Genomic DNA, 24,685 nt, shown 5'->3' on the forward strand with positions numbered 1-24,685 from the left:
AGGGGAGGAGAAGAAGAAGAAGAGGAGGGGAGACAAGGAGTGACAGGTTTGAAGCTGCAGTGAAGAAGAAAAGGAAGAGTAAGAGGAAGAAGAAGAATAAGGCAAACTCCTAGGGTGCCAAAAGACACCCAGGAAGGAAAAGATGTAGCAACACCTGGAGCGGAAACACTCCTGAATGACCGGTAAAGTTAATTGGTGGCATCAAGGTTGAAGCGAATTGGGGCTGGGGGAGGAGAGGAGGAGGGGAGGGGGGGGGAAGGTTGGAGCGAGTAAGAAAGTGGAGTGCGAGAAGGGTAAAGAGTCAGGAATCGTCACTAAATTCAAAAAGGAGGTTAGTAGGACACTACTGGGTATACTAACTCAGAGGGTTCATTTTCATGAACCGTGAACCGTGATTGATGTTGAAACAGTCTAGAAAAGAGGCAAAGGTAAAAATAGAGAGAAGAGAGAAGAAGATCGAGAAGAATGAGAAAAGAGATCGGAGACTTGATGACTGACGGAGGTCTGGCCTCCTCCTTCCTCCTTTGGAATGCTAGATATCCGTCAAGTTGTTATTGTTGTTGTTGTTGTTGTTGTTGTTATTACCTGCTGAATAGACGATGAGGATGATGACTATGATAATGATGATGGCATTAATGCACTCGGGCCTTTTTTTTTCGTCAGGTACGGTCGCGCAACACTCCATGAGTACTAGCTCTAAAGTTACGACGCCAGGGGGAGGAAAACCCACTCCCAATCGAGGTCCAGAACACTAGGAAACCCGGGACTATCTTCATTTTTTGCAGGTGTCTATCGGTCTATCGCTTCGGTCTATCAATCTATCAAGCCAACACTGATGATGTCGACAGTACAGTGCAATACAGTACAAAGCACATCTCACATACTCTTTTTTTTTCCCGGGATAGTTCAGACCAGTCCAACGAATCTTCCCAATTCATCCATTACAATCAATACTTTAGATGTGCCGGATTGCCGACAACCGCAGTTCCACGGTTCGCGGTTCGCGGCGGATGGAAATCCATTCAGGCACCCGACAGCCTGGTCTTAACAGATGGATAACGAGTTGCGATGGAGCCTTTGAATCTATCCGACCCAATCGTTCTTGTTCCGGTCTTGATTGTTGTTTCAGGTTTTAGAATGCGATGAGCATACGACGACCATTGCTGCCTTCCACGTACTCCCCCAAATTTCGACGCACACAAGAGACAGACCGATCCAGATCACTACTTTCTCTTTCTGCGCCCAAGTAGAACCATAAAATGTCGACGCAAGGAAAAAAGGATGGACGGGAAGACACCTTAAGACGAGTTCAGCTGCCACCGTAAATAACCTTATCCAATCTCCCGGTTGCACCATCGACCACCCACCTGCATGCGCCTGTCACACCATGTCAGTCCAGTGTCAAACTTCGACTCTAAGAATAAACTACTGGAGTCCACCGAATGCTGAAACACGCTGGCCCTGCGAACTCACACGGAACCCGGGTACTGACAGCAGATTTGTTTTTGTTTCCTACGCGCAACCCACGGCCAGCCACTAATCAAGCCGAAATGAAGAGCGACGGCCGACTAGAGGCTCCTGTGCCTATCTAGGCTGGATTAAAATTGCACGGGCATGACCGCCCAGCGCCCACATACACTCTAATCATTTAAAGGAAGACGCTTGACTTCGACTGGCGCATCTGAAGGCCGCTGCTTTACGGCTGCGGGTCAATCTCTCCATTAAATACGGTGCCGTGATGAAGCACAAGGACGGACAATCCATGCCTGATTGGAGCGAAGCTGTCAACCGGCAAGTGGGACAGTAAGTTAGCCGCGGCTATCAGGCTAGGCAGTCAACGAAGTTAATGGACAGGCTCAGTGGGTTGCGACATCGTCAGCGTCATCTTAGCAAAATGAACTTGCAAAATCTCTCTTAATCACATTTTGGATCCTTCGTCCGAGATGGGACACCGTGGTCAAACTAGACTGCAGCCACGCGGAATGCCAGTCGTCTATTCGGTGAGAATTGATTGAGACGGCTCAATGATAGCAATCCACATTGATTGACCAGGGTATGGCCCACCGAGTCGAAACCCCCGACTCAATTCGAGAGACAGTCGAACGTGGGAAGGCGAACTGGAGCATGGATCATGGGGTTTGCATTAGTTCCTCCCCACTTATCTATCGGCCAAGTAGTAGCAATCTATTCTGTTCTCTCTATCGACGACTGGCTAGGTTACCCCTGGTTGCATGATCAAATATCCTCTGCTTGTAGGAGCCCAGCAGAATTGCAATACTGAAACAATTATTAGGGGATTGTTAGGGATTCATAAGCAGGACTAGATTAACTACAGACTTTAGGCAGAGAAAGGGGATATTTGATCTGTGAGACGTCACGGGTATAATAAATGTAATCTCCAGTACAAGAGGGAACAGCTGGGCGGGAAGAGACTCTCCTGTTCGAATGCACAACCCCCAACAGCAAGAACAAATTACTCGTATGAGTCGATATAAAATCAAGGAATCAAGGAACTGAGAAGACGAGAAGGCGACCCTTGATCCAAATTTAGGGCAACCTCGATCCAACCGATTGACCGTTAAGCCCCTCAAGCCTTGCCAGATTATCAGCACGGGCACTTTTCAGATATTGCGATCTTGAAAGGGGGGGGGGAGGCAAATACTGACCCCAGCCTCAACCCAACCAAGGCGAACCAAGCCTTTGCAAGATCCGCTCTGCATTTCTCTGCTCCATCGCCTTGGCTCAGGCATGGGCTATCTCGAAGTTTGCTTCATCTTGACAGAGAATCAACGACAGATTTCACAGCCATAACCCCATTCGCAGCGATTAGTGACAGCTCTCCGCTAGTAACGTCCAAATCTCGCTTGAATTTGACTTGCCCCCTGAACCTTCTCCGCGACCCTCTCTTTATCTGCCCAGCCGGCCGATCTTCGACCAGTCCGGCAATGGCCCAGAACACCACTACGGGAAAAGATTGTCTCCGATCTGGAGAGGGGAGCATATCCACACGTGTCAGTGAGATGGTTTGGATCCATCATTCCATGGGTTCTTGGGCTCTCCAGACGGGGGTGGGTGGTCCTTGTGTTTCAGCAACGTTCCCAACTCCACCTCCAGTAGCAGAATCTATTGACACCGGCCGACGAACACTCACATACCACCAACATGAATTATAGCGAAGTCACAGGCTAGCAACCGGCCTATACGTCTCACAGGCGATCAGTCACAGCATTCCATTTAAACCCAATATCCCCATGATCCGAGATCTAGACCCTCATCTCTCCACCAGCGCAACTACAAATATCGAACTTAGCCTCCCCGACCGATCCAATCTGCAAGGATACATCTCGACTTATAGATCCCATACCACCTAAAAAAAAGCATTATACTCCCTTCCCGCTAACCCGAAGCCTCCCTGCGCACGTTAACCATCCCCAGCGGACGGACGACCGGCAGCAAGGGCGGACCCAATTCTTTCTTCACCCAGGGCCAGAAACGAAAAACTCTATGCAAGGACACATAAAACATATGAAGTCGAGGGCCTTACGAGCAAGTACGAGTAAGAAGAGCGCGGCCGCAGGCAAACATACAACACCATCAATAGCCACCTCGCGCCTTTCGATCGACCGTTAGACTGATCGCGCAAAATTGTCGAGGAAGTATGCAGCCACATCGTCAGATCCGCCTGTCAGTCATGAAAAAATCCTCCTGCGATCGTCGGGGCGTTCTCTCAGCCTGGAACCTGACCTCTTCCGATCAAGCAGTGGAGCTCCATCTTATCTACTGTCGTCATATGTGGCGTTTTGCCTTTTATGCAAGGGGCGATGTGATCCATTGCTACCCGGATTATGGAGTCAACCCACTTGTTCGTTCTTTGTAGAGTCGACATGTCGAACTGGATGTGTACATCCTCTCGCGAATGTAGATTATTCACTCGTGATGAAGTGGAAAAGGACTGCAGTCTTTAGTCATGGGGTTAACTACTGGATTGATGTAACTACTGAGTAAGCTTGAAGAATGTGGAAGGCGGCTAAAAGAAGGAAGCTCATCAAGTGGACTCACCTCCTTGGACCCGACCTCGAAAAAGCGACTTGACCCAGACACTTCTTCTCGAATTCTATCTTCTTGCCTTTTGGTTGGCCTACACCCAAGCTAGAGAGAACCGCAATGATACGAAATTCGAAGTGTAGATATACTCCGCCTCCAGCTCAGAATAGATCTGCTTGGTCTCATGCACGAGTCGTCGCTCGAAGCTAGCTTTTCCTCTCTGCCTCTCCACAACACCGGACCCCTCCGGTTAGTTATTGGCCTTGACAATATCTTCTCTCGAAGATCTGGAGACTTCTAAGTGCCTAGGCTGGCGTTCATAGGATCAGGCAAGCTGGTCTTGAATATACTGCATACATAGCAGGATAGCAGCCGAGCCTGATTCTCCGTCCCAGTGCATCTCGAGTCACATCACACACCAACAGCAATACCCTCAACAGCTCCTCGCCGGTCTTCCTGTTTGTCAGCATCAATTCGCAGAAATGCCTTATCGACCTCCCTGTCCCAGTCACTCAGAGCCACAACCGTCCATTCCAGAGCGCCAACCAGATACAGCGCAATGCATTGCCCAATCCAGAGACCCTTGACCCCCCAGCCATGAAAGGCCAGCCAGATCCCCAACGGTAGAGCACCACCGTAGTAACTGACCAGATTGACCAACGCGCCCACATGCTGTCGTCCCATGCCCCGAAGGCTCCCACCACAGCTCCCATTCAGACCATCAGCGATCTGAAACAGCGCCACCCACGGCAGGACTTCGGCCGTAAGCTCCACGACCCTTGCATCAGAGTTAGCTATCTTTGCGAAATCGTGACGGATGCCCATCAGCACAACCAGCACAATCCCTCCGAGCACCATGCTCAAACAAGCGGCGGCATTCGCTGCCCGGGACGCTCCCGCGGCATCTCGCGAGCCCAACAGATTCCCGATCCTCGAGGATGCGGCCACACCTACCCCAAAGGGGATCGTGTTGAGTACCTGATCCGCTGTCATGATGACACTTTGCGCGGCCAAGGGGATGGTCCCGAGTCGACCGGCGGCCAAGGCCACGATTTCGAAAGCCCACCACTCCGTGCCAACCTGCACGACCCCCAGGAGGGCCAGGCGCGCAAAGGTCCCCAGGTTCCGGAGTGCTTCGCACGACCAGCCACCCCAGCATTCAGACCCAGCAACGAAGCGTGTGTGCAGAACCAGCAGCCCAAAAGACACCCAGTACGAGATGCCTGTGGCGATCGGGGCACCCAACAACCCCAGACGAAGCGTATAGGAGCAGACGAAGTTTAGGAAGAGATTGAACGGAACCGTGATCAACAATACATAGGTTCCCGGACGCATCAGGCCTACTCGAATAGGTTAACCTCTATATTCTTTAGTGAGTGATATTATGAGTTCCACACTACCTTGCGCCTGAAGATACTTCTTCATCAACTCAAAGTATATATACCCGAGCCCACCCGGGATCAAGCAAGTCAAGAACCGGGCACTATCCGACGACAACCGGGGCTGCTGCCCCAATAGAAGAAAGACGGGCTCCGAACAAGCCCACAGCCCCGCAACCGGGAGGTAGAACAGGCCGAGAACGAGAAACCCGCGCTGCAACAGAACCCCCAGATCATGTTTGTTCGAGCTAGCGGTGAACGTCGACGACGCCAGCGTATCCAACGCTGTCGTGCCCCCGAGAGCGATCATCCACCCGGTGACTGCGGCGAACATGAACGAGAAAGCCGCCGTGGCGAGATTCTCGGGTGACGTGCGTCCCACGATCAGGATAGATGTCGCCTGCAGACTGTTTTGGAGCGCGTAGGCAAGGATCACGGGGATGGAGTCTTTTGCCAATCGAAAGACCTCGCCGAGGAAGGTCGGGACGTACCGTTCGTCCTGCTCGTGGGATGGGCATGCGGTGGGAGGGTTCGGCAGCAGAACAGTCGTCTCGTCGGGTTGCGGACAAGGATCACGGAAGGACCGATCATGATTTCCAGATGATGCTTTGGAAACGTTGCACATGCTTGCTTGCTGACGCTTCGTCGAAGGAGAATAATCTTGGTGGTTTCTAGACATCGTATATAGTGGCAGTGCAGCCTCTGTATAAAACCTCTCTTCGAAATCTCTGCGGGATCCTCAAGATGATAGACCAAGTCCAACTTATACGAGCCGTGTAACCGTGTCAACCTTATTTTCTTGATCTAAAAGCGTAGATCTCACTGTCACTGCCAGGTATAACCCGAGTGATATGTTGCTCAAGGCAGGCAGCGACGAGGTCGGAGGTCTATCTCATCCTCCAAGTCCTCTGAAAAGCCAGAAGCAAGGGATGTACGCGATGCAGCACCGAACCCTCCAACTGAGCATGTCCCCAGAACCTCGCCCATGTCGGCGAGACGAGCGAGATAGTGAGCGAGATGGAATTTGACAGGCAGTAGCTCTGCTAGCCTGATCCTCACATGCTTTTTCCTGTCCCGTGACTGTTACAGTGCTGGAGTCGCGATGTGTGGCTCCGGCGGGACGTAGGACCACTCTCCAAACCAGTCCTGCTGGCTGGGATGTGCTAGACTTTCAGAAAATAGGCAATTATTAGGAAGAACTTGCACTTGCAGAAGACAGTATAGCAAGGCAAGTCGTTCAGGAGATGCACACTTGGAATGACTTTGAGTAGAAGGATATCTTGCATTGGTCCATAAAATACTAGCATACTGGTCTATCGATCTGAACAGGAAGTAAAATGGTAAGTGGCTATGTAAGAAACAACAAATATCAGTTCAAATGATATGCATGACTTCGCCGGATGGTATCTACTGCAAACAGCCCCCGCTTGGAATCGACCAATTCGGAGCTCAAAATGAAAGAAAGACGCCATTTGCACCCTATCAAAGGAAACATAACCCCAAAAATCAGGACTCCGGCTGATTCTGTCCCAAATGCGCCTCAATCTATTGGTCGTGCCCATGCATATTGAAAGCGAACGCCTGCAGGAATGGAGACATATAACGATAAAATGTCACAAGAGAAATAAGAGAAGTGGAAATACCAGCAACGAGAAGGAGACAAGAAAAAGGTAGAAAGTAGCATACGAGACTACTTTTTGCCGAACAACTTCACCCGATAAATACATGTTTTATCGGCCCCCCAGTTGTTCTTCGCGCGAATGACGACCTTATCCACGCGAATCTCTGGGTCATCGATCACAGCATCAAGGATAAAACGTTGCGCATGCTGATCCGAGTTGATATCGTAAGTCCATCTTCCGACACGATACCAAGCTGGCCCGAGCCACTCGTCATACTGACCCCAGTAGGCTTCTTCCGATTCGCCGGGGTAGGCCAGCTGAAGTGCATGCATAACGGGCTCATGCAAGACGAAACGCTCATCATTGAACAAGTTGTCCTGCCCGGCGATATTCTTGGGGCGAGGCATCGGGTTGGCTTTGGACGTGAGATAGTTACTCCACGTCTGATCAGGATAAACCAAGGTGTCGTTTTTAACGCGGCGAAATCGGACCCAGAGCTCCATGTCTCGGGGAGCAAGTCCAGGGTTCAGTGCCGCTGCTTTGGGAACATGCTCAATAACAATTTCTTCAGGGACGATTCGATAACCAAGAAGAACACCAACTTGGGTCATCCCGTCGCGCGGGACGCTGCACCAGCAGTCTCCAATATCTTCCCACGCTGTCGCGACGGACAACGGGGGTTGCGGGCGGCGAAAATTCTCTTCCATAAAGTAACTGTACACTTTCCTCCTGAAACCGACCTGCTGCACAGTCGGATTCGTTTTGTGAGGGTCAATTAAAATCCCAAGTGGTACAGCTAAGAAGTTAGTTTTCGGAATGTACGTGCCAAGAAGTGTCCCAGTGGATACACCTTTTGTCGGCTGTGCTCGAAGATCGGCTTTGACTGTTTTGATGTCCCTCGATAGAGTTGATACCTGTGAGCCTAGTCTGGACATCTGTGCGCTGAGACTGCTGATCGCATCTAGGCCCGTCCCGTTCACTGGTCCATAATACCGGGTTTGACCGAATGGAATCATTCCGCCCAGGTAGTTAGAACTAGTCAGGACCACTATCGCCAGTGCCAACAGCGCAATGATTCGACCGACCGTGGATAATTTCTCACGCGTAGAACGCCCGACATCAGGCCATTCATTAAAGAGCGACTGCCGGTTGAGCGCTGATTGTTCCCTAGCAGATCCCTCGTCTGTGTGAAAGTGAGGAATGACAGTTTTGGTAGGGGCTGACGGTTGGGTCACAGGGGAGTCCTCTCTAAGAAACTCTGGTTGCGGTTCCCAATCGGGCTCCGGTGTAGTTTCCATCGCACCTTCTTCAAGCACTGGCGAGGAAGGAGACGACTTCGCGGGTGATGGTGCCATTGGTGGGAGCGACGCCTTTTTGGGAGTTGGTGTCTTCTGGGGTAGCGGCGACTTCTTGGGAGTCGGAGCCTTTGATGGTACTCTCTGAGGCGATGAATGTGGAAGAGGTGAAGGTGACTTTGAGAGTGAGAGAGACCTCCAAGGCGATGATGATCTGGCAAGTGATGGTGATTTCGGAGGTGAAGGTGACTTCGACGGCGATGGAGATCTCTCCGGAGAAGGCGCCTTCTGGGTCACTACCGATTTCAGCGGGTGAAGGGGCTTCACAGGAGGTGATTTCAACGGTGATGACTTGTACTGAGAAAGTCTTGAGTCTGGTTCCTCCTCTTCGTGAATAGTCGATACATCTTTAACAAATGCCATTCCAGAGACCCGGCGAGGAGGTGCAGTTATATTCTTGCCATCGGACAATGTCCGCCGCAAGTCGTCGTCATGAATATCTCGCTCGATCGAGTATGAGATTACGGACTCATTGTCAAGTCCAGACAAGCTGCTCAATGGCGGCTCGTCATGCGCCGGAACTCCCGAGCGCAACAGCGGCGACGGGTATAGCTTGTCAGCAGGTACATGGGGATATCGAGATTCTGGGACAGGGTCCAGTGCGGGACTTGAAGTGGTCGATATAGTATGCGGAATCGGAGGGGTAGGAGTTGCAGTAGACTGGTCGTTTGGGTGGTAATCATTGATAGGACTGGGGGATCTTGTCGCATCACGGAGTGATTCGAGTAGTTGCGTTTGGTCAGGAGTTGGCTCGCGGCGTGTTCTTCGTATCGGTGACATATTAGCCGACGAGGACCTGCGTCGGCGACTACGATCCGCAGTCGACGCACTTTCCCTTTGCTCCCGGTCTTTTGCATCCTCAATACCCTTCTCGATCTGGCCGGCCATTTCAACCAAATCCATATGAGGGTTGAGGACCAGCTGCCGGGGAAGGAGTGGCGTTTCAGCCGAGCCATATGCAAATGATTGTCTAGTAGGAAGGTTGGGCAAGGCTTGTGTTCGACTGTCCGATATCAATTGGTGTTGAAAGTATGAAAGAGCGCCCTCAGCGCGAGGCGTTGACCCGCTCTGCCTGACGGAACCGCGTCTGGGAGGCATTTTGATTAACCTCGAAAGACCGTATCGGAATGTCTATGTTCTAAATAGACAGAGTCAGTTTTCTTCCTGGAAGTGCATTGGGTTTGGTTTGAATCCGTGCAATAGATTGGGTCCGAGTGTCGCTTTACTCACCCCGTAAACTCCGTGTCGAATCCAACTCTCCGCAACCTCGGAAGAAACGTCGACGAATGCGCAGACAGCCGCGACGAGAACCGGAAAGGGGAAATACAAGAAGCAGTTTCAGTGTACAGATAAGAATCTTTGCCGAGGGATAGTTTGAGTCATAAGTCTGCACAAGGTGAAAGATGCGAGCTGGGCTTGAGAAGATGCGGCGAGGGCGACTTAATGAAGCCCGAGGAATGGTTCGGAGAAAGGTGGGTGAGAACAAAGTGACCAAAGAGTCCTTTGTTCGGAGACAAGCTATGTTGGATATAATCGAAGTAGATTTTGAGTTGTCATGCGACACAAAGAAAGCGATAAGTAGGCTTGTCCTGACAGCCTCAAGGAGATCGTTCTGTCCTCATCTGAGAAGAAGAGCCAGAGACGGCGGGAGCAGTAGGACGCGCGGGTTTCGCGATTCAGACGTCTGTTGCTGCGGGGTTGACGACGCCTATATGCTTCAGTAGGGAATGGAATGATTTGCGCATGAGAAAGACGCGTAACGCAAGTCAGAACTGGCAGGAAACGTGCCGCTGTAGAAAAAAGGTGTAAAGGAGATGCTGGAGCAACGATGAGGAAAGGAACTGGACCAAGAGGAATGGAGGAGGGATATCAATATTACAGATACCAGAGCGTTACACAGATAACTGCCTATTCGGGAATGGCCGTTACCACACTGCAGTGTCCGCGCTTTACAGTGCATCGAATATACAGAACGAATATCATGACCACAAGCAAATTACTCGATACCACAGAGTACCTTCAGTAGGTATTGATTGCAACGAGCATTAACTTGTACATGCCCGTGGCATGTGTGGATGTAGGAGTGCAAGAGTGGCAATGTTTTCAGTCTCGCGCACCAAATTACCTGCGCCATATGGTGGTTCTTCCCTTTGTTGCTTCTTCACAACCACAGTGTCCATGAAACCCGGACTACGCTCTTTATTTCCTCGGCTATTTTTATATATGGCCTTGAGGCAGCGTGTTTCAGATGCGAACAAAGAGGAATTTTAAGTATCGGGTAGTGGAGTGACCACGAGAAGGGCATCATGTATCAATAAGAAACTAGTTTACAACGGCTGATCCTACCGTAAGACGCCATGGTTCCTTTCTATGTTGGGCCAAACGTAAAGATAATATACAGTCGCTGAGGCATTCAAAGCAGTCACAAAACACAAAACCATCCAAATGCTAGCATGTACGTGGCAGGGTTTTGCATGCCATAGTTATGCATGGTCATCTCAACATGTCCACGCCGCAACGATACCGTCTTTGCGGCCTTCAACTAGGAAGCCATCCTTCAATCGCACTCGCTCCACTGTTGCTGGCGATGGGCCCTGTTCATCAGCGCCGACTCCGGCGCCGCAATCCCAGTGGTGGCCATCGGCTTTGTCGTAGACCTTCACAACGTTCTCTCCTGCAGCCGCAACAATCCGCTTGGTGTCGAACATCATGCTGGTAATGGGCTTGTCATAGGCGTAGGCATCATAGATCGATCCCATTCGGAGATCCCATATCTGAAGGCAATTAGCATCCAAGCAATCGAACCCAGAAACAAACGACATACCCTGATACTGCGGTCTTGACTTCCAGTGACCAGATGCACATCATCAAATTGTAGGCAGGTAACAGGGCCAGTGTGGCCCACCAGGCTACGATGAACCTGTCCACTGCGCAGATCCCAAAGACGGACCATTCCGTCTGCCGTACCGCAGGCTAAAGCGGCGTCGAAGCACTGGACAGCCCCGACAAAGTCCGCCGATGCGTCCGGCAGGCGTCCTGAGGGGCGCCATTGCGAATCTCCTCCCAGCGACGACGCCTGCGCGGCCGCCCACAATACATCGAGCGTTTGCACGCAACGCCCTTTGACCAGATCCCACTGTCGCAGTGTCTTGTCGGCTGACCCTGAAATCAGAGTGTCACCCTTGAAGTGAAGCGCGGTGATTTCGTCGACATGAGCATCCAACGAGTAGACGAAGCAGTCCTCCAGCGTGGTAGAATGGGATGCCACCGAAGCGTCGTCGGCTGGGTCGGTTTCTTCGTCTCCATCATCGCGGCGGGTGATGCGATTGTCGCGAGTAGTCATCGTTCGGGCGCGACTCAAATCCCATAATTTGACTGATGCATCCATAGAGCCCGTGGCAACAATGTTGTCCTCAATCTGAAGACAGCGCACCGAAGCATTATGCCCTTCCAGGAATCCAATGCAACGGCCAACATTGAGATCCCAAACCCGCACGGTGTCATCCAGCGCCGCGGTGATCATAGTACCGAATGGATAGTCGAAGTCAATCGCAGTGACCATGTCAGAATGCGCCGCCATCTCTTTGATCTCCGAACCCGGGGTGAAATGTTCGTGTAAAATCGGCATCGAGCGTTTCCCTGTTCGATCAGCTAGGGTTCCCTCACGGCATAGCAAAGGGGGACACTTACTTATTGATTTTTGCTTGACGCTCTTTGGGGAAGGAATTTTTTGGTAAATAGACTCGGACATGAAGGATGCGTCCATTGCCGGGTCTTCCGAAATGGTCGAGTCATCGTTTGCTGATGACTTCGGGGTCGCCGGGGCCTGAGCCTGCGCGTGAGCTGCTTCTTCTTGTTCAATATCTTCCAACTTATTATCAACCTCCGTCACTAAGCTTGGTCAGCCGCTAGTGGAAATCGCATATGGTAACCTTATTTCCTACTCACGTTCATGCTCCAGTTCGGCTTCCTCCATCTCTAAGCTGGCTAACCGGTCTAGAACGATCTTGCGCATGTTGTGCAAGTTTGCGATCTTGTTGTCTATCTCATGTATCTCCGAGCTGCACATATTCTTGCGAACACCCATCAGGTCCATCCTGCGGTTGAGTAAATCTCGTTCCTTTCTCAAGTCGGTGGGCGCGGAAGGTAAAGCGGCGTGCGTCTCCCCATCCTTCAATAGCTTCTTGCTCTTGGACGAGCGCCGGCGGTGGGCCTTTCTATATTCGATGTCATCCTGGGAGGCTTGAAATCCTTGGAAGAGCGAGTAAGAGCTGCTGTCTTCAGGTATGTTCATGAGAAGCTCATCAGGAAGGGAGGAGATGGCTCGCGATTGAATCTCGGATGTAGACAGTTTAGAGCGGACCAAATCGGTTGGTGTGGTTTGGGTCAGGGAGAAGACATTGCGCTGAGCGGCAGGGCGCCGCAGCTCGCGCTGGATGTCAACCATGGCGTTGTGGTAGTGGCCGCCGTTAGAAGATTCGGAAGTCGGTCCCATCAAGTGCCCAGCAGTTGATGTGACTTTCCGTCCAAAGGCCTCAATATGACGAGTCTGATCCACGGAAAGAGTGCCATGTCAGTATTGATCTGTTCCGCCGCCAATATCGTCAAGAGAACACTACCGTAATGCCGGTTCCTAAAAGACCATCCTGTTCGACAATATCTGATAGACCGGAAGGCGAATCATCACGACGGCGCCTGTCCATGACAGCGACACCGACGAGGGGGGCGAGGGAAAGCTTGAGACAATCAAGCCCATACGAGAATTGCAGCGATGGGAGCAGAAAGGGTCGTTCAGCAGGGTGCGGTCGTCAGTCGGGCAGTTGGTCGGCTTTCTTTAAGCCTTGGAGATTGCGGAAAGAAGTTCTGGATGGACGGAGTTGCACGCGATGAATTACCGTGTTTCGGGTGGTATTTTACTAGAGAGAGCTCGAGCTCAGTCTCCACCCAAGGAAGGGAGAAGGGGACAGTGGCTGTGCGTGACAGTATGGAAAGTGAGCGATAGAACCGAAGAGAATCGACATGTCGCCAGAAGAAAAGTGCACCAGATCCCCATATATAATCGAAAGGTCTTTCCCCCGCCATCACAGATTCATCCTCTTCAGACTTAGGCAAGGCAGGCAAGGAAAAGAGAAGGAGCAGGCACATGACATGACGGCATCACCAGCCACAAACCTGTGATCATCATAAATTACCTACCGCCTATGGTACGGTACCAGCACGACGAAGTCGGCCTAGCAATACCTATATTACCGTAATTACCACGTATAGATGTATAACCTCGGATTTAAAAGTGACTTAGTCCTCCCTGTCAGGGCGCCTTAGAATCGAAATTCGGCGACGAATCATGAACCAAATACTGGGATCTTATTTTGCTGTCGCGCATTGAGCTCGTTTAATTTGTGCAGCTGTCGGAATGTAGTCCATATGTCGTTCTCAAAATCGAGTCAGAGCCGTGAAGATCGGCAAGGCTAGTGCTGTAGGTTTTGTAACCTGCCCAGCACTTAAATCCGATATCGTTCCCAAGGAATGCTTGAAACCTCTACGTCGCCGATTCTCTGCTTCCGATAGTGAGATTAGATTCTTTTCTTTCATAAATTGATAATCCTGCAACATCATGGATACAGCCATTGACCTTTCCGATGTCTCCAAGGCGTTGGATCTCGCCAACATCCGCTTCCAGCTAATGTGAGTCGACGATCAGCCGGAAATAATCCTGCCCCTCCGTCCGTCCGTCACTATCGAAGATCCCCTCGTTCTTTAGACCATCGCCCACCATCCCTGCTACTCGCCCCCTCCCCCCACCGTTGTATGGCTTCGATTTCGTTGCATACCGCACAACTCAGCCTCACTCCCTGGGGATCATAGAACAATCCACTAATCTGCTTCCTATAGCCGACTTGAAGATACTATCACTTTTCATCTGATCGAACGAGTCCAATTTCCCCTCAACAAGCCCGTCTACACTCCCGGCGGTGTATCAATCCCCGAAACCGATATCAGCCTCCTGGACTACCTGCTTCGCGAGCAGGAACGCATTCAGTCCCGCGTCCGTCGCTACCAATCGCCCGATGAGTACCCTTTCTTCCCCGAGGTTCTGGAAGAACCTATCCTGGCGCCCCTGCAATACCCCAGAATCTTGCACGACAATGACGTGAACGTCAATGGCATCATCAAGCAACGCTACATTGAGAACATTCTTCCCGCCGTCTGCGCTCAATTCGGCCGTGAAGACCGCGGCGAAACTCAGGAAAACTATGGCTCCTCCGCTACCTGCGACGTCAGCTGTCTACAGGCCCTTTCGCGTCGCATCCATTTCGGCAAGTTTGTCGCTGAGTCCAAGTTCCAGAAGGAACCCGAGCGCTTCGTCAAATTGATCAAGGCCAACGACCGCGAGGGTATTGATGCTGCCATCACCGATGCGAAGGTTGAACAGAAGGTTCTCGAGCGCTTGGCCTTGAAGGCAAAGACATACGGTACCGATCCCGCCTTTCCCACGGAGAGCGGACCCAAGATCAATGTCGAGGCGGTGGTTGCGATGTACAAGGTAAGAATACTCTCCTGCTGTGAGGCCTGGATATTCACTGATTGTCTTCTAGGAATATGTCATTCCCCTTACTAAAGTCGTCGAGGTTGATTACCTGATGCAGCGCCTGAAGGGCACGCAATGGGAGTGAAAGGGAACAAGTGAATACTTGTTACTCACCTATGAACGGGTTTCTTAGATACTATTATGATACCATTAAAATGTGCAATAGAAGAAGCCGGGGTCCATACCATGTAGAATAGAGAATCACATGATCACAGTCTACATGGTGGGTAGATCAAGTATCTACCTGGATTTTATGACACAGATTCTCAAAGTCTTAGAAGAATGTTGTATCCCAAACAAAGTGCTTTTCCCAATGTCATACTAACATTCTTTCCTTGTCATGGTATTACTTTGAAAGTAGAGAGATACCGACCACCAGGCAAACAGACTGTGCAGCATAGTGATCTGACTCAGCAGCACAATACCCCGCCTTGTGATCAAATGTTCCCTCATTGGATTCTTGCCTTCACCGCCCACTCTAGATCGAAACACGTGCCCACAGGTCCCGCGGCCCCTGGGCGCTGCACGCGCGAAACCGACTGTATACAAAGCAAAGGAATTCATGATTCCCATTCACTCAATTTTGCGTTTGACCACCCAAACCTTTAAATTCCTGCCTCCCTGATTTTCTGACATGCTCTGAAATTTTTTTCTCCCTCAATCCCTCCATCCGACTGCCACAGTGACCGCAACAGCAACCACTCCCGATTGCTCGTCTGTGTGACGAAGTGCGTCGCCCTCTGGCGGCCGCAACCCGAAATCGCTTTGAACCCGCCCAACTCCATATCTCTCGTCATGAGTCAAACGTTGACAACAAGACAAGCAGAGGAGCTGTAAGCTTCTCTGCGAATTCCGATTTGAGTTGTCTGCTGATCCACTGATACAAGGCTAGGCACAAGTCCCTAATAGCTTATCTATCTTCCATAAATGCTACCCGAAGCGTTGCGACCATACGCGAAGAGCTCCCGATCGGCGACGGCTTTGACGACACCGCATGCAAGAAATATGAGGGGCTGCTGGAGAAAAAATGGACGAGCGTGGCTCGGCTACAGAGAAAGGTGCGAGCATTTTCTCCCTACCCCGCTTGACTTCACAGACCGCTTGCCCTGGGCGCGGGACTGGGAGAGGGGGGTTCGCATGCGCTGACGAACATTGTAGATCATGGACTTAGAGTCCAAGGTGTCGACCTTGCAGGCAGAATTGGACTCCATGGCCCTGACGTCCCGATCGCGACCAAACCAAGACCCTACGAGCTGGCTCCCCTCATCACCGGCGCGGCACAAATTTCAGTCGCACCGCGATGCAGTGACTTGCGTTGCCTTCCATCCTGTCTACACATCGCTGGCGTCGGGCTCCGAAGACTGCACCATCAAGATCTGGGATTGGGAACTGGGGGAACTGGAAAGGACACTCAAGGGCCACATGCGGGCAGTTTCGGGTCTGGACTATGGCGGACAAAAAGGGCATACACTGCTGGCGTCCTGCTCAAGTGACCTTACAGTCAAACTATGGGACCCTAGCAATGACTATGCCAATATCCGCACTCTTTCCGGGCACGACCATTCCGTCTCGGCGGTCAGCTTCCTGCCCAATAACGGAAATCTGCTCGTGTCGGCCAGTCGCGATGCCTCCATCCGCATATGGGACGCATCGACGGGCTATTGCGTCAAGACAATCCGTTCGAATGATAACTGGATTCGAGACGTTTCCCCTTCGTTTGATGGGAAATGGCTGGTGTCGGGTGGCCGAGACCAGGCCGCCACTGTGTGGGAAGTCGCAACGGCGGAGGCGAAGGCTACATTATTGGGTCACGAGAACTATCTCGAATGCTGTGTTTTCGCACCGCCAGCCAGCTACAAGTATCTAGCAACCTTGGCCGGCTTGAAGAAGCCTCCCCCTGCCACCAGCTCAGCCGAGTTCGTTGCGACCGGGGCTCGTGACAAGACGATCAGACTCTGGGACTCGCGGGGACGGCTGATCAAGACCTTGGTCGGTCATGATAACTGGGTCCGAGGCTTGGTGTTCCATCCGGGAGGCAAGTATCTGGTCAGTGTGGCGGACGACAAGACTATCCGGTGCTGGGATCTCTCACAGGAAGCCAAGCTCGTCAAGACCATCAGCGATGCGCATGGACACTTTGTCAGCTGCATCAGGTGGGCTCCCGATGTGGTGACGGATGATGCTGCGACAGAAGAGACCACTGAGGCTGGTCCTGGGGCTCAAAGACAGGAGGCGAACAAGAAGATCCGGTGTATCCTGGCCACTGGAAGTGCGGATTCATGTGTGAGGGTATTTTCATAGTCGGCGGGCGAAGACAAGAAAGCTTCAAATCTTATTCCCAGCGCTCTAATCTCTTCCTATTGTTCTATCTCACTCGTGACAGGAATCGCGATGCATCTATCCTTCTCATCCACTCTTCTTGCCCCCCAATTGCCTGCTGCCTATCTGGATATAAAACTTTACCGTGTTTGCTGTACATTTTTGAACATCATACCTTAGCAATGCATGTGAGGGAGCGGGATCATGTCTTCATATGCCTTTTGCCTTGCGGGTATTGCTGCCAAATATTTCTCTTACAACGCTGAGTCGGAGAGTAGTGGCTCGGGGGACTTCCTCATGACAAGTTCGTCAACGGTGCTGGTCTCGTTGCGGGCAGTTTCTTAGACAGCTTGATGAATGACATGTGAGAATAAATATCTGTTGAACCGATTCCCATGCGTCAGTTCGAGGTAGTACATGTTGAACGATGCTGTGTACAATACTGTCAATACTGTACACGTCCATGGATCTACCGCAACAGTATATTAGGCTCCCGCGGTCCTCACCGGGCGAACGAACCACGGCTACTTTCATTCTCTTTCCTCAGCCCACTCGGGATTCAGCCTCCGCTCCACCTTTCTTCCAAGTCCTCCGTGCATTTTCGAGGTTGCCAGTCGTTACTCCACAAATCCGCTATCTACGCTGTCAGTTTGCGATGTCCTGATAATAGAACTTTCAGAAAGTAGTTTGCGTGATGTGCGACCATCCTGCAATTGAACGTCCCGCTATGGTCCCGTCCATCATCGAACCAGTCGAGACCTCGGTCTCTTCAACTTCTCACGAACCACTGATCGACAGACCAGTGAGCCCAGAGACGATGTCTTCGAGAGCTTCATCACGGATTCTGCTACGACTCTACATTTCTCATTTCCTCTCGACATGGAATTCCCGCATGTTTGAATTCGGCGCGGTGCTGTTCCTGGCGTCCATCTTCCCCGGAACCCTGCTGTATGCCTCAATCTATGCGCTCGTGCGGTCCTTATCGGCGGTTGTCTTGTCATCATGGCTCGGTTCGGTTGTGGACCGATCCAATCGATTGACTGCGCTTAGACATTCGATCGGTACGCAGATGGATCTCTACCTCTCGGTCGGTAGTATGCTAATAGCATCCTAGTATGGCAGCGACTCCCCGTAGCGGGCTCCTGTGCCTGCTTTGTGGTCTTAATCGCTTCGTCGGACTCGACCCTGAGAAGCCTGCTCTTCTTAGCGACAGTGGTGCTGGCCTGTCTTGAGAAAGTAGCCGCTACAGCCAATACGGTAGCAGTGGAGCGGGATTGGGTGAGTTCATGATATGCACGATGCACGATCCTACGGTATTTCCTGACGTTCTGGGCAGGCCATTGTTGTCGCGGATGCATTGAAGGTTCCCCGTCAAGGTAGGTGCCCGCTGGCATGTTTTGGCTTGACGTTGGCTAACTGGGTAGATCTCAACGCGTCCATGAGAAGAATAGACCTCTTCTGCAAGCTCATCGCGCCGATATTTATTTCGCTGATTGACGGATTTTCCACCAAAGCTGCTGTATGGACAACCCTAGGCATCAATGTGTCTTGTGTTGCTGTTGAATATGTTGCCATCGCACAGGTATGCAGGGTCATCTCGTATCCGAACCATCGCTCACCAATTCCAGGTCTATGCTTCAGTTTCTCAGCTGCGGCGTAATGTGTCAGCTGCTGGAACGGAGGGCGTCCTGGGCAGTGCGAGTGAAACTCGGAGCGCAGCTCAGCAATTTCAACGGCGGATCAAAGACGCTGCTGCTCCCTGGACAGAGTACACCAGAAGTCCCCTCTTCCTAGCCAGTTTTGCTTTGAGTCTTCTCTATCTGACGGTCTTGTCCTTTGGCGCGACAATGGTCACATATCTTCTTCACACCGGTTTCACTCCACTGCAGGTCAGCGCAATGAGAATTGGTGCTGTAGCGGCGGAGCTATCCGGGACCTGGGCGGCTCCGTTCATCATGAACAGAATCGGACCCATACGGTCTGGGCTATGGTTTTTGAATTGGCAATTCGTCTGTCTGGTGACAGCAGTGGCGGCCTTTGCCTTGCTCGACCCCTCTTCTCAGGTGGTCGCTGTCAGTCTGATCGTGGGCGTAGCGCTAAGTCGGGTCGGGCTATGGGGATTCGATCTGTCCGTGCAGTTTCTGGTGCAAGAGGTAAGAAGTTCTATTGCAAGGAAGAAGTCCACTGCTGACAAGAGCAGGGAGTCGACGAAGATTGCCGGGCTCGGTTTTCTGCGACGGAAATGGCACTACAAAACATCTTCGAGTTGCTATCATTCGCGACTACCATCGCCTTCCCCTCACCGGAACAGTTCAAGTACCCAGTGTATATCAGTTATGGTGCCATCGCGATGGCTGCAGCTTGTTTTGCGGCGTATGTGCGCAAGGAACGGGGACATTTGCTCCATACGTCGAAATGCCTCGGTGGGGACAAGAAGCGGCTCCTGCCTGGAGAGGTGCTCTACCATAGAGTACCGTGAAGGAAGCAGGACTGTCTTAGGTCATATAGAAGTAATGATTCCAGTAAATACATCCGTGGAAATTACGGATAGGACATTCCTTGTTCCCTTGTTGTTCCGTAGACGCAGCGCGGTCCGCGGCGGGTGGTCCCGGCGACGGTTCCTGAACTCACGCTGGGTGATCGTCAGTCCCGCTTCACATCTGTGCTTCGACGCCAATAGACACCCATCATGCATACTCCATGTCAGATCTGTAGGTCATGGAGGTATCTTCCCTGACACTTCTATAACATCACATCTCACAAGACCGTATACTGACTATGCTAGACTCTTCAGGCACGTGGCATGGGCCGATCAGGTCCCCGCCGCCGCACGGGGTGTCTGACGTGCCGGTCGCGCAAGGTGCGGTGCGATGAGGTCAAACCGACATGTGCGAACTGCACTCGTCTGCGTCTCCAATGTACCTACAAGACCATCGTCCCGGGCCGTGTCCCCTATCGAAATGGCTCTGCAGCTTCCGCACCCGTGGCCGCTGGAACACCACCCTCTGACCGTCCCGACGTGAACTTCTTCCACACCGTCCTCTGTGAAGACGGACTTCCAGCCCCGTCACCACTGCGGCAGCCAGCCTCTGCCCATCCACCTACCGAGTCAGCTGCCGACTATGCCTCCTCGTTCGACATCCTCGGTCTCATCGGGGAGTTTACCTCTGACTTTCAGCAGAAGCACCTCGATCTAACCACGAATGGGCTCACTGGCTTGTCGGCGGGATCTGGGCTGGCCAGTGTCGTTACCACTACAGATGCCACCAGCTACAATGCACAATCGATGAACTGGGCTGCTAGCGCGGACATCAGCTCGACTCCTGGCAGTCTGGGCGATTGTCCTTCGGGAGAGACAGATGCCCCCGACCGGGAACAGACGCCGCACGAAGCGGAGCTGTTCACGCATTTCGAGACCAGCGATCCGCCGCCTACAATCTTTGGCCCCGTCGACCTGGACTGGACGTATGTGCGGGCACGAATCGTGCGTCAGTCGCGAGAATGTCGAGCTGTCTTACTTGGTATCTACTGTTACTCGGAGGTACATCAGACGTGGCTTGAGGGGACGGCGTGGGACCGCAAGTCAAGGTATCATCAGCTAGCGTGGTCGGAAGTGCAGTCATGTCTAGTCGGGAAGGTGTCAGAGCCGGTGCTAAGGCACGTTTTTGTAACGGTGCTGCTATTGATGTTGGCTGAGGTAGGTGATTCTTTAGAGACTTGCAGGATCGTGGGCTCACCAAATAGCTTCTGTCGAGTCCAGATCTGGGGGAAACGGGCACGTCCTTTCTCCACTCGGCCTATCTACTACTACAACGCTTTCATGGCCGAACCTGGTCCTGGAAGGGCGTGAGCCGCCTGACCAGTTCCTGGGTCTTGCTGTTAGACGTCAAGGCATTGATAGCCGGGCGTGAGGGCGATCCGCTTGTTGGCCTGGGGAGCCTTACACTAGCAGGAAGAGCTACTGAAGACCTACCGCTTGAGGAAAGCGATACTGCAAAGTATGAGGATGAGGAAAGCCCCGAGCCTGGGTTCCTCATCCGTGAAGCGGTCACCGGCCCGGCCTTTCAGTTCCATCTGCAGACGCAACAGATCCTCCGGCGGATTGTGTGCATAGACCTACACCACCGGAATCGCGGCACTGTTAGCGACGAGTTCGAGGTTCTCCAGCTCGCGCATCAGATCAGCGCCGACCTGGAAACGCTCTGGAACCGACGTCCACGCGTGCTCGACATCCACAGCACCCCGGAGCTGCTCCACGATACTCTACAGCCTGCGGTTGCGCGGGAAACATGCCGGACTTTCAGGCAGTACATTGCCAATTTCCTGGCGATCTTCATCTACTTGCACCGCGTCGCATTCGCCATCTATCCGCGGACGGACCGAGTGCATCGAGCCGTGGAGGGCATCCTTCATATGGCAGCAATCGACACACAGTCCCCAGCAGGAGAGCAGCGACATCTGCCTGCGAGTTTTGTGTGGCCGTTGTTCGTGGCTGGCTTAGAGGCATCCTTGGAGCAGCGGCAATGGATCCTGTCGCATATGAAGCAGATGAGCCTGCGAGGTGAGAATGGTGAGGACCAATCCCGACCCGCACGACACCCGCATGCAGAAAATGTGTATCTCCTGCTGCAGGAGATGACTAGACGGCAGGATGCATCGCGAACGTGGGCGGATTCACGCTGTGTGCGACGGGAATTGTTTACTGATTCCTTCGTGATGATCTGATTGATAGCCGATCATGATCGGCGCCCCGACCGCTGCATGCAACACGTAAGCGCCGGTACGTCATCTGACTCGCAATCTCCGCGAAAGACCTCCTTACTTCTTGTCATAATCCCAGACATATATCTCTCAGTCGCGCCGGGTGTCTGGTTTGCTGGGTATGGCCCATGATGCGGTCCTCTGTCTTGGTAACAGAGGATGATGTCCGTCCTGAGGATCCTCTCATCCAGCATGCAGACGAGGAATCATCTGCTCCGCTGCCGTCCCGCCATGCCCTGTTCCGTCTGTATTGGCTGACGGCCATAGTCTGCTGCGGGGGCCTGCTCTTCGGGTACGACTCTGGTGTGATCGGTATTTGATCTCTATCCCACGGGGCAAGGCCACATGAATGACACATACACGCAGGAGGGGTCTTGACCTTCGACTCCTTCCACCGGTCTTTTCGATATACCGCGAAAAACGAAACTCGCGTCAGTGCCATTGCCGTGGGCGTCCAGCAGGCTGGTGCCCTGGTTGGCAGCTTGGTCATCTGGCCCTTAACCAATCGACTCGGTCGTCGCCCAGCCATGGCCATTTGCTCTTTTGTTTTCTGTGCAGGGGTGATTTTCGAGGTCCTCGACACCCATGCTCGGTCTGCCTTCTACCTCGGACGTGTCATCTGCGGCCTGGGCATCGGAGGCTCCGCCACCGTGATCCCGATCTATCTGACGGAGATGAGCCCAACCTCAATGCGGGCCCGACTGGGCAGCTGCTACCAATTCACCTTCACGATCGGCATCCTGATTTCATATTGGATCGACTACGGGATGCAGTACGCGCCCAGCAACGCCGCACAGTGGCAGATCCCCCTGGCTCTGCAGCTCATCCCGGGCGCTCTGATGGGCGTTGGCATGCTGACTCTGCACGAAAGCGTGCGCTGGCTGCTCTCCCACGACCGCCCCGACCAAGCCTGGGACAGCCTGACGTGGATCCGCGCCTCGCGCGGGCCCGAGGTCAAGGCCGAGTTCCGGGCCATGCAATCGGCCATTGAGCGTGACGCCCACGCGACGGCCGACTTTTCTCCCTGGGAACTCCTCCAGCGCGCCAACGCGCATCGGCTGATTTTGGGCGTGGCCTTGTTCGTCTGCCAGCAGTCCACGGGGGCCACCGCCATGGCCTACTTCGGCCCGCAGTTTTTCGCCCTGCTCGTCGGGGGCCGCAGTGATGTCTCGGCGGCCTCCGACGCCACCGCCCGTCTCACATTGCTGCTGACGGGGATATTTGGGTTTTTGAAGGTGATCAGCTGCCTGCTGTTTATCGTGTTTGTCGCCGACCGCTTCGGCCGTCGGCCGCTGCTGATTCTGGGTGCATTGGCCATGTCCGTGTGCATGCTTGCCACGGCGGTTGTTCTGCGAGCCACCTCGATTGCGTCGTCGCCGTCGTCATCGTCGTCGTCATCATCAGCCGGTTCCAACCATGACCCTGACCCTGACCCTGATCCCACCCATGGATCGTCCTCGCTCTCGCCCGCCTCCCTCACGACCATCCTCCTGATCTACCTCAGCATCGTAGCCTACAACCTGTCCTGGGGACCCCTCCCCTGGCCGTGCAGCGCGGAGCTCTTCTCGTCGGCGCGGATCCGCGAACCCGGGGTGGCGATCGGGGTGGCGGCGCAGTGGCTGTCGAACTTCGGGTGGTCGTCCGCGACGCCGTACCTGCTGCAGGGGCTGGGGTGGGGGACGTTTGGGCTGTTCGGGGTGCTGGATGCGGGGTTCGCGGGGCTGGTGTATGGGTTTTTGCCCGAGACGAGGGGGATGCGGTTGGAGGAGATTGATTCTTTGTTTGCGGGTGCGGGTTATGCAGCCGGAGGCAGGGAGTGATGTAGAGCTTGTCTCAAGTGGTATTATATTTGCACAGTGCTCTCGGCCCTTCCTTCGTATTCTCTTACACTTTCCGGAGTTTGAAGCAGAAATAGACAAAGAGAGAAACCATAGGGCTAAGTAGGGATCAGAAAGTCAGCACAGAAGATTCATAACATCGAGGCTATCCTCTGCCATTCACACTACTCATTGATCGATACTGTTCTCGGAACTCCTCAACCACCACCCTAAGTATGATAACCACAAGCCACGAACCCCACCCAAATCATCCCAAAGCATCCCAAAGCACAGAAGAACAAAAACAAGCCCGACGGGGGCCAGAGCCCGAAAGTTAGAACGAAACCCCACCAGCCGAATCCAGTTCCAGTTCCAGCCCAGCCCAGCCCAGCCCACGCCAACGCCAACGCCAACGCCAACGACCCAAATCAAACCCTGCTACTGCTGCCGCTATACATCCATCCGGGAACATCCACTAAGTTATAGTTGGAATCCCAAATTATCGCCCTACAACAACAACGACGACAACAACAACAACAACAACAACAACTCCTCCATCCTGGCACTCTCATAACCGATAACGATAACTCTCAAGTAAGTAAATACTAAACAAATTAGTCAAGCAAAGCTAAGCGCTAAGCTAGGCTGCACTACACTAGGACTCAAGCACGGTACTATAGCCTAGCCTAGCCTAGCCTAGCTCTCTCAAGTCAAAGCCTCCAGTCTACACTATAGGTGAGGTGTAAAGCCATACTGGACTGTACTGACTGGACTATACTGTACATTGCGAAGTGAGAAG

At 52.7% G+C, this 24,685-nt stretch overlaps 8 protein-coding genes across 8 annotated transcripts; 5 read left to right on the forward strand and 3 right to left on the reverse strand.

Annotated features, from left to right (window-relative positions):
• Nucleotides 1–4,455: 4,455 nt before the first annotated feature.
• On the reverse strand, nucleotides 4,456–6,048 carry BO86DRAFT_373250 (MATE family efflux transporter; the record flags this gene model as incomplete). The annotated part of the gene is made up of 2 exons (XM_025670376.1): nucleotides 4,456–5,387; nucleotides 5,445–6,048. 2 exons carry the CDS (start codon nucleotides 6,046–6,048, stop codon nucleotides 4,456–4,458), a joined length of 1,536 nt encoding a protein of 511 aa, XP_025522095.1.
• Nucleotides 6,049–7,029: 981 nt separating this feature from the next.
• Nucleotides 7,030–9,696, reverse strand: BO86DRAFT_26951 (uncharacterized protein). The gene is made up of 2 exons (XM_025667207.1): nucleotides 9,631–9,696; nucleotides 7,030–9,538 (listed from the first exon to the last, which is right to left on the reverse strand). The coding sequence occupies exon 2, from the start codon at nucleotides 9,496–9,498 to the stop codon at nucleotides 7,114–7,116; it is 2,385 nt and encodes a 794-aa protein (XP_025522096.1). The 5' UTR covers nucleotides 9,499–9,538; nucleotides 9,631–9,696; the 3' UTR covers nucleotides 7,030–7,113.
• A 1,020-nt stretch (nucleotides 9,697–10,716) lies between these two features.
• Nucleotides 10,717–13,491, reverse strand: mdv1 (WD repeat-containing protein). Its single transcript, XM_025674805.1, has 5 exons — nucleotides 13,020–13,491; nucleotides 12,349–12,949; nucleotides 12,091–12,291; nucleotides 11,225–12,039; nucleotides 10,717–11,174 (listed from the first exon to the last, which is right to left on the reverse strand). Exons 1-5 carry the CDS (start codon nucleotides 13,101–13,103, stop codon nucleotides 10,899–10,901), a joined length of 1,977 nt encoding a protein of 658 aa, XP_025522097.1. The 5' UTR covers nucleotides 13,104–13,491; the 3' UTR covers nucleotides 10,717–10,898.
• Nucleotides 13,492–13,939: 448 nt separating this feature from the next.
• Nucleotides 13,940–15,179, forward strand: BO86DRAFT_393590 (chorismate mutase ARO7). The gene is made up of 3 exons (XM_025673055.1): nucleotides 13,940–14,085; nucleotides 14,293–14,944; nucleotides 14,997–15,179. The coding sequence occupies exons 1-3, from the start codon at nucleotides 14,015–14,017 to the stop codon at nucleotides 15,072–15,074; spliced, it is 801 nt and encodes a 266-aa protein (XP_025522098.1). The 5' UTR covers nucleotides 13,940–14,014; the 3' UTR covers nucleotides 15,075–15,179.
• Nucleotides 15,180–15,784: 605 nt separating this feature from the next.
• Nucleotides 15,785–17,689, forward strand: BO86DRAFT_349861 (WD40 repeat domain-containing protein; the record flags this gene model as incomplete). The annotated part of the gene is made up of 3 exons (XM_025669369.1): nucleotides 15,785–15,822; nucleotides 15,882–16,047; nucleotides 16,148–17,689. 3 exons carry the CDS (start codon nucleotides 15,785–15,787, stop codon nucleotides 17,288–17,290), a joined length of 1,347 nt encoding a protein of 448 aa, XP_025522099.1. The 3' UTR covers nucleotides 17,291–17,689.
• Nucleotides 17,690–18,125: 436 nt separating this feature from the next.
• BO86DRAFT_423334 (putative iron-regulated transporter) lies at nucleotides 18,126–19,787 on the forward strand (the record flags this gene model as incomplete). The annotated part of the gene is made up of 6 exons (XM_025675395.1): nucleotides 18,126–18,369; nucleotides 18,423–18,586; nucleotides 18,645–18,684; nucleotides 18,733–18,890; nucleotides 18,937–19,461; nucleotides 19,509–19,787. The coding sequence occupies 6 exons, from the start codon at nucleotides 18,126–18,128 to the stop codon at nucleotides 19,785–19,787; spliced, it is 1,410 nt and encodes a 469-aa protein (XP_025522100.1).
• A 182-nt stretch (nucleotides 19,788–19,969) lies between these two features.
• On the forward strand, nucleotides 19,970–22,115 carry BO86DRAFT_27077 (Zn(II)2Cys6 transcription factor). The gene is made up of 3 exons (XM_025667213.1): nucleotides 19,970–20,032; nucleotides 20,094–21,005; nucleotides 21,053–22,115. The coding sequence occupies exons 1-3, from the start codon at nucleotides 20,027–20,029 to the stop codon at nucleotides 22,031–22,033; spliced, it is 1,899 nt and encodes a 632-aa protein (XP_025522101.1). The 5' UTR covers nucleotides 19,970–20,026; the 3' UTR covers nucleotides 22,034–22,115.
• An 85-nt stretch (nucleotides 22,116–22,200) lies between these two features.
• Nucleotides 22,201–23,889, forward strand: BO86DRAFT_326283 (sugar porter family MFS transporter; the record flags this gene model as incomplete). Its single annotated transcript, XM_025668560.1, has 2 exons — nucleotides 22,201–22,381; nucleotides 22,436–23,889. 2 exons carry the CDS (start codon nucleotides 22,201–22,203, stop codon nucleotides 23,887–23,889), a joined length of 1,635 nt encoding a protein of 544 aa, XP_025522102.1.
• Between the last annotated feature and the right edge of the window lie 796 nt (nucleotides 23,890–24,685).

This window comes from Aspergillus japonicus (genome assembly GCF_003184785.1).
Source record: "Aspergillus japonicus CBS 114.51 unplaced genomic scaffold BO86scaffold_112, whole genome shotgun sequence".
NCBI classification, from domain to species: Eukaryota; Fungi; Ascomycota; class Eurotiomycetes; order Eurotiales; family Aspergillaceae; genus Aspergillus; species Aspergillus japonicus.

Excerpts from the sequence above, each read along its gene's own strand:
- BO86DRAFT_26951 (XM_025667207.1), bottom strand. The coding sequence starts at position 9,498 with ATGCCTCCCAGACGCGGTTCCGTCAGGCAGAGCGGGTCAACGCCTCGC.
- mdv1 (XM_025674805.1), bottom strand. The coding sequence starts at position 13,103 with ATGGACAGGCGCCGTCGTGATGATTCGCCTTCCGGTCTATCAGATATT. Across the intron at positions 12,040-12,090 it reads CGTCAAGCAAAAATCAATAA|GGAAACGCTCGATGCCGATT; the intron begins GTAAGTGTCCCC and ends CTGATCGAACAG. Across the intron at positions 11,175-11,224 it reads GTCAAGACCGCAGTATCAGG|ATATGGGATCTCCGAATGGG; the intron begins GTATGTCGTTTG and ends AATTGCCTTCAG.
- BO86DRAFT_393590 (XM_025673055.1), top strand. The coding sequence starts at position 14,015 with ATGGATACAGCCATTGACCTTTCCGATGTCTCCAAGGCGTTGGATCTC. Across the intron at positions 14,086-14,292 it reads AACATCCGCTTCCAGCTAAT|CCGACTTGAAGATACTATCA; the intron begins GTGAGTCGACGA and ends TGCTTCCTATAG. Across the intron at positions 14,945-14,996 it reads CGGTGGTTGCGATGTACAAG|GAATATGTCATTCCCCTTAC; the intron begins GTAAGAATACTC and ends ATTGTCTTCTAG.
- BO86DRAFT_27077 (XM_025667213.1), top strand. Across the intron at positions 21,006-21,052 it reads TGCTATTGATGTTGGCTGAG|CTTCTGTCGAGTCCAGATCT; the intron begins GTAGGTGATTCT and ends CTCACCAAATAG.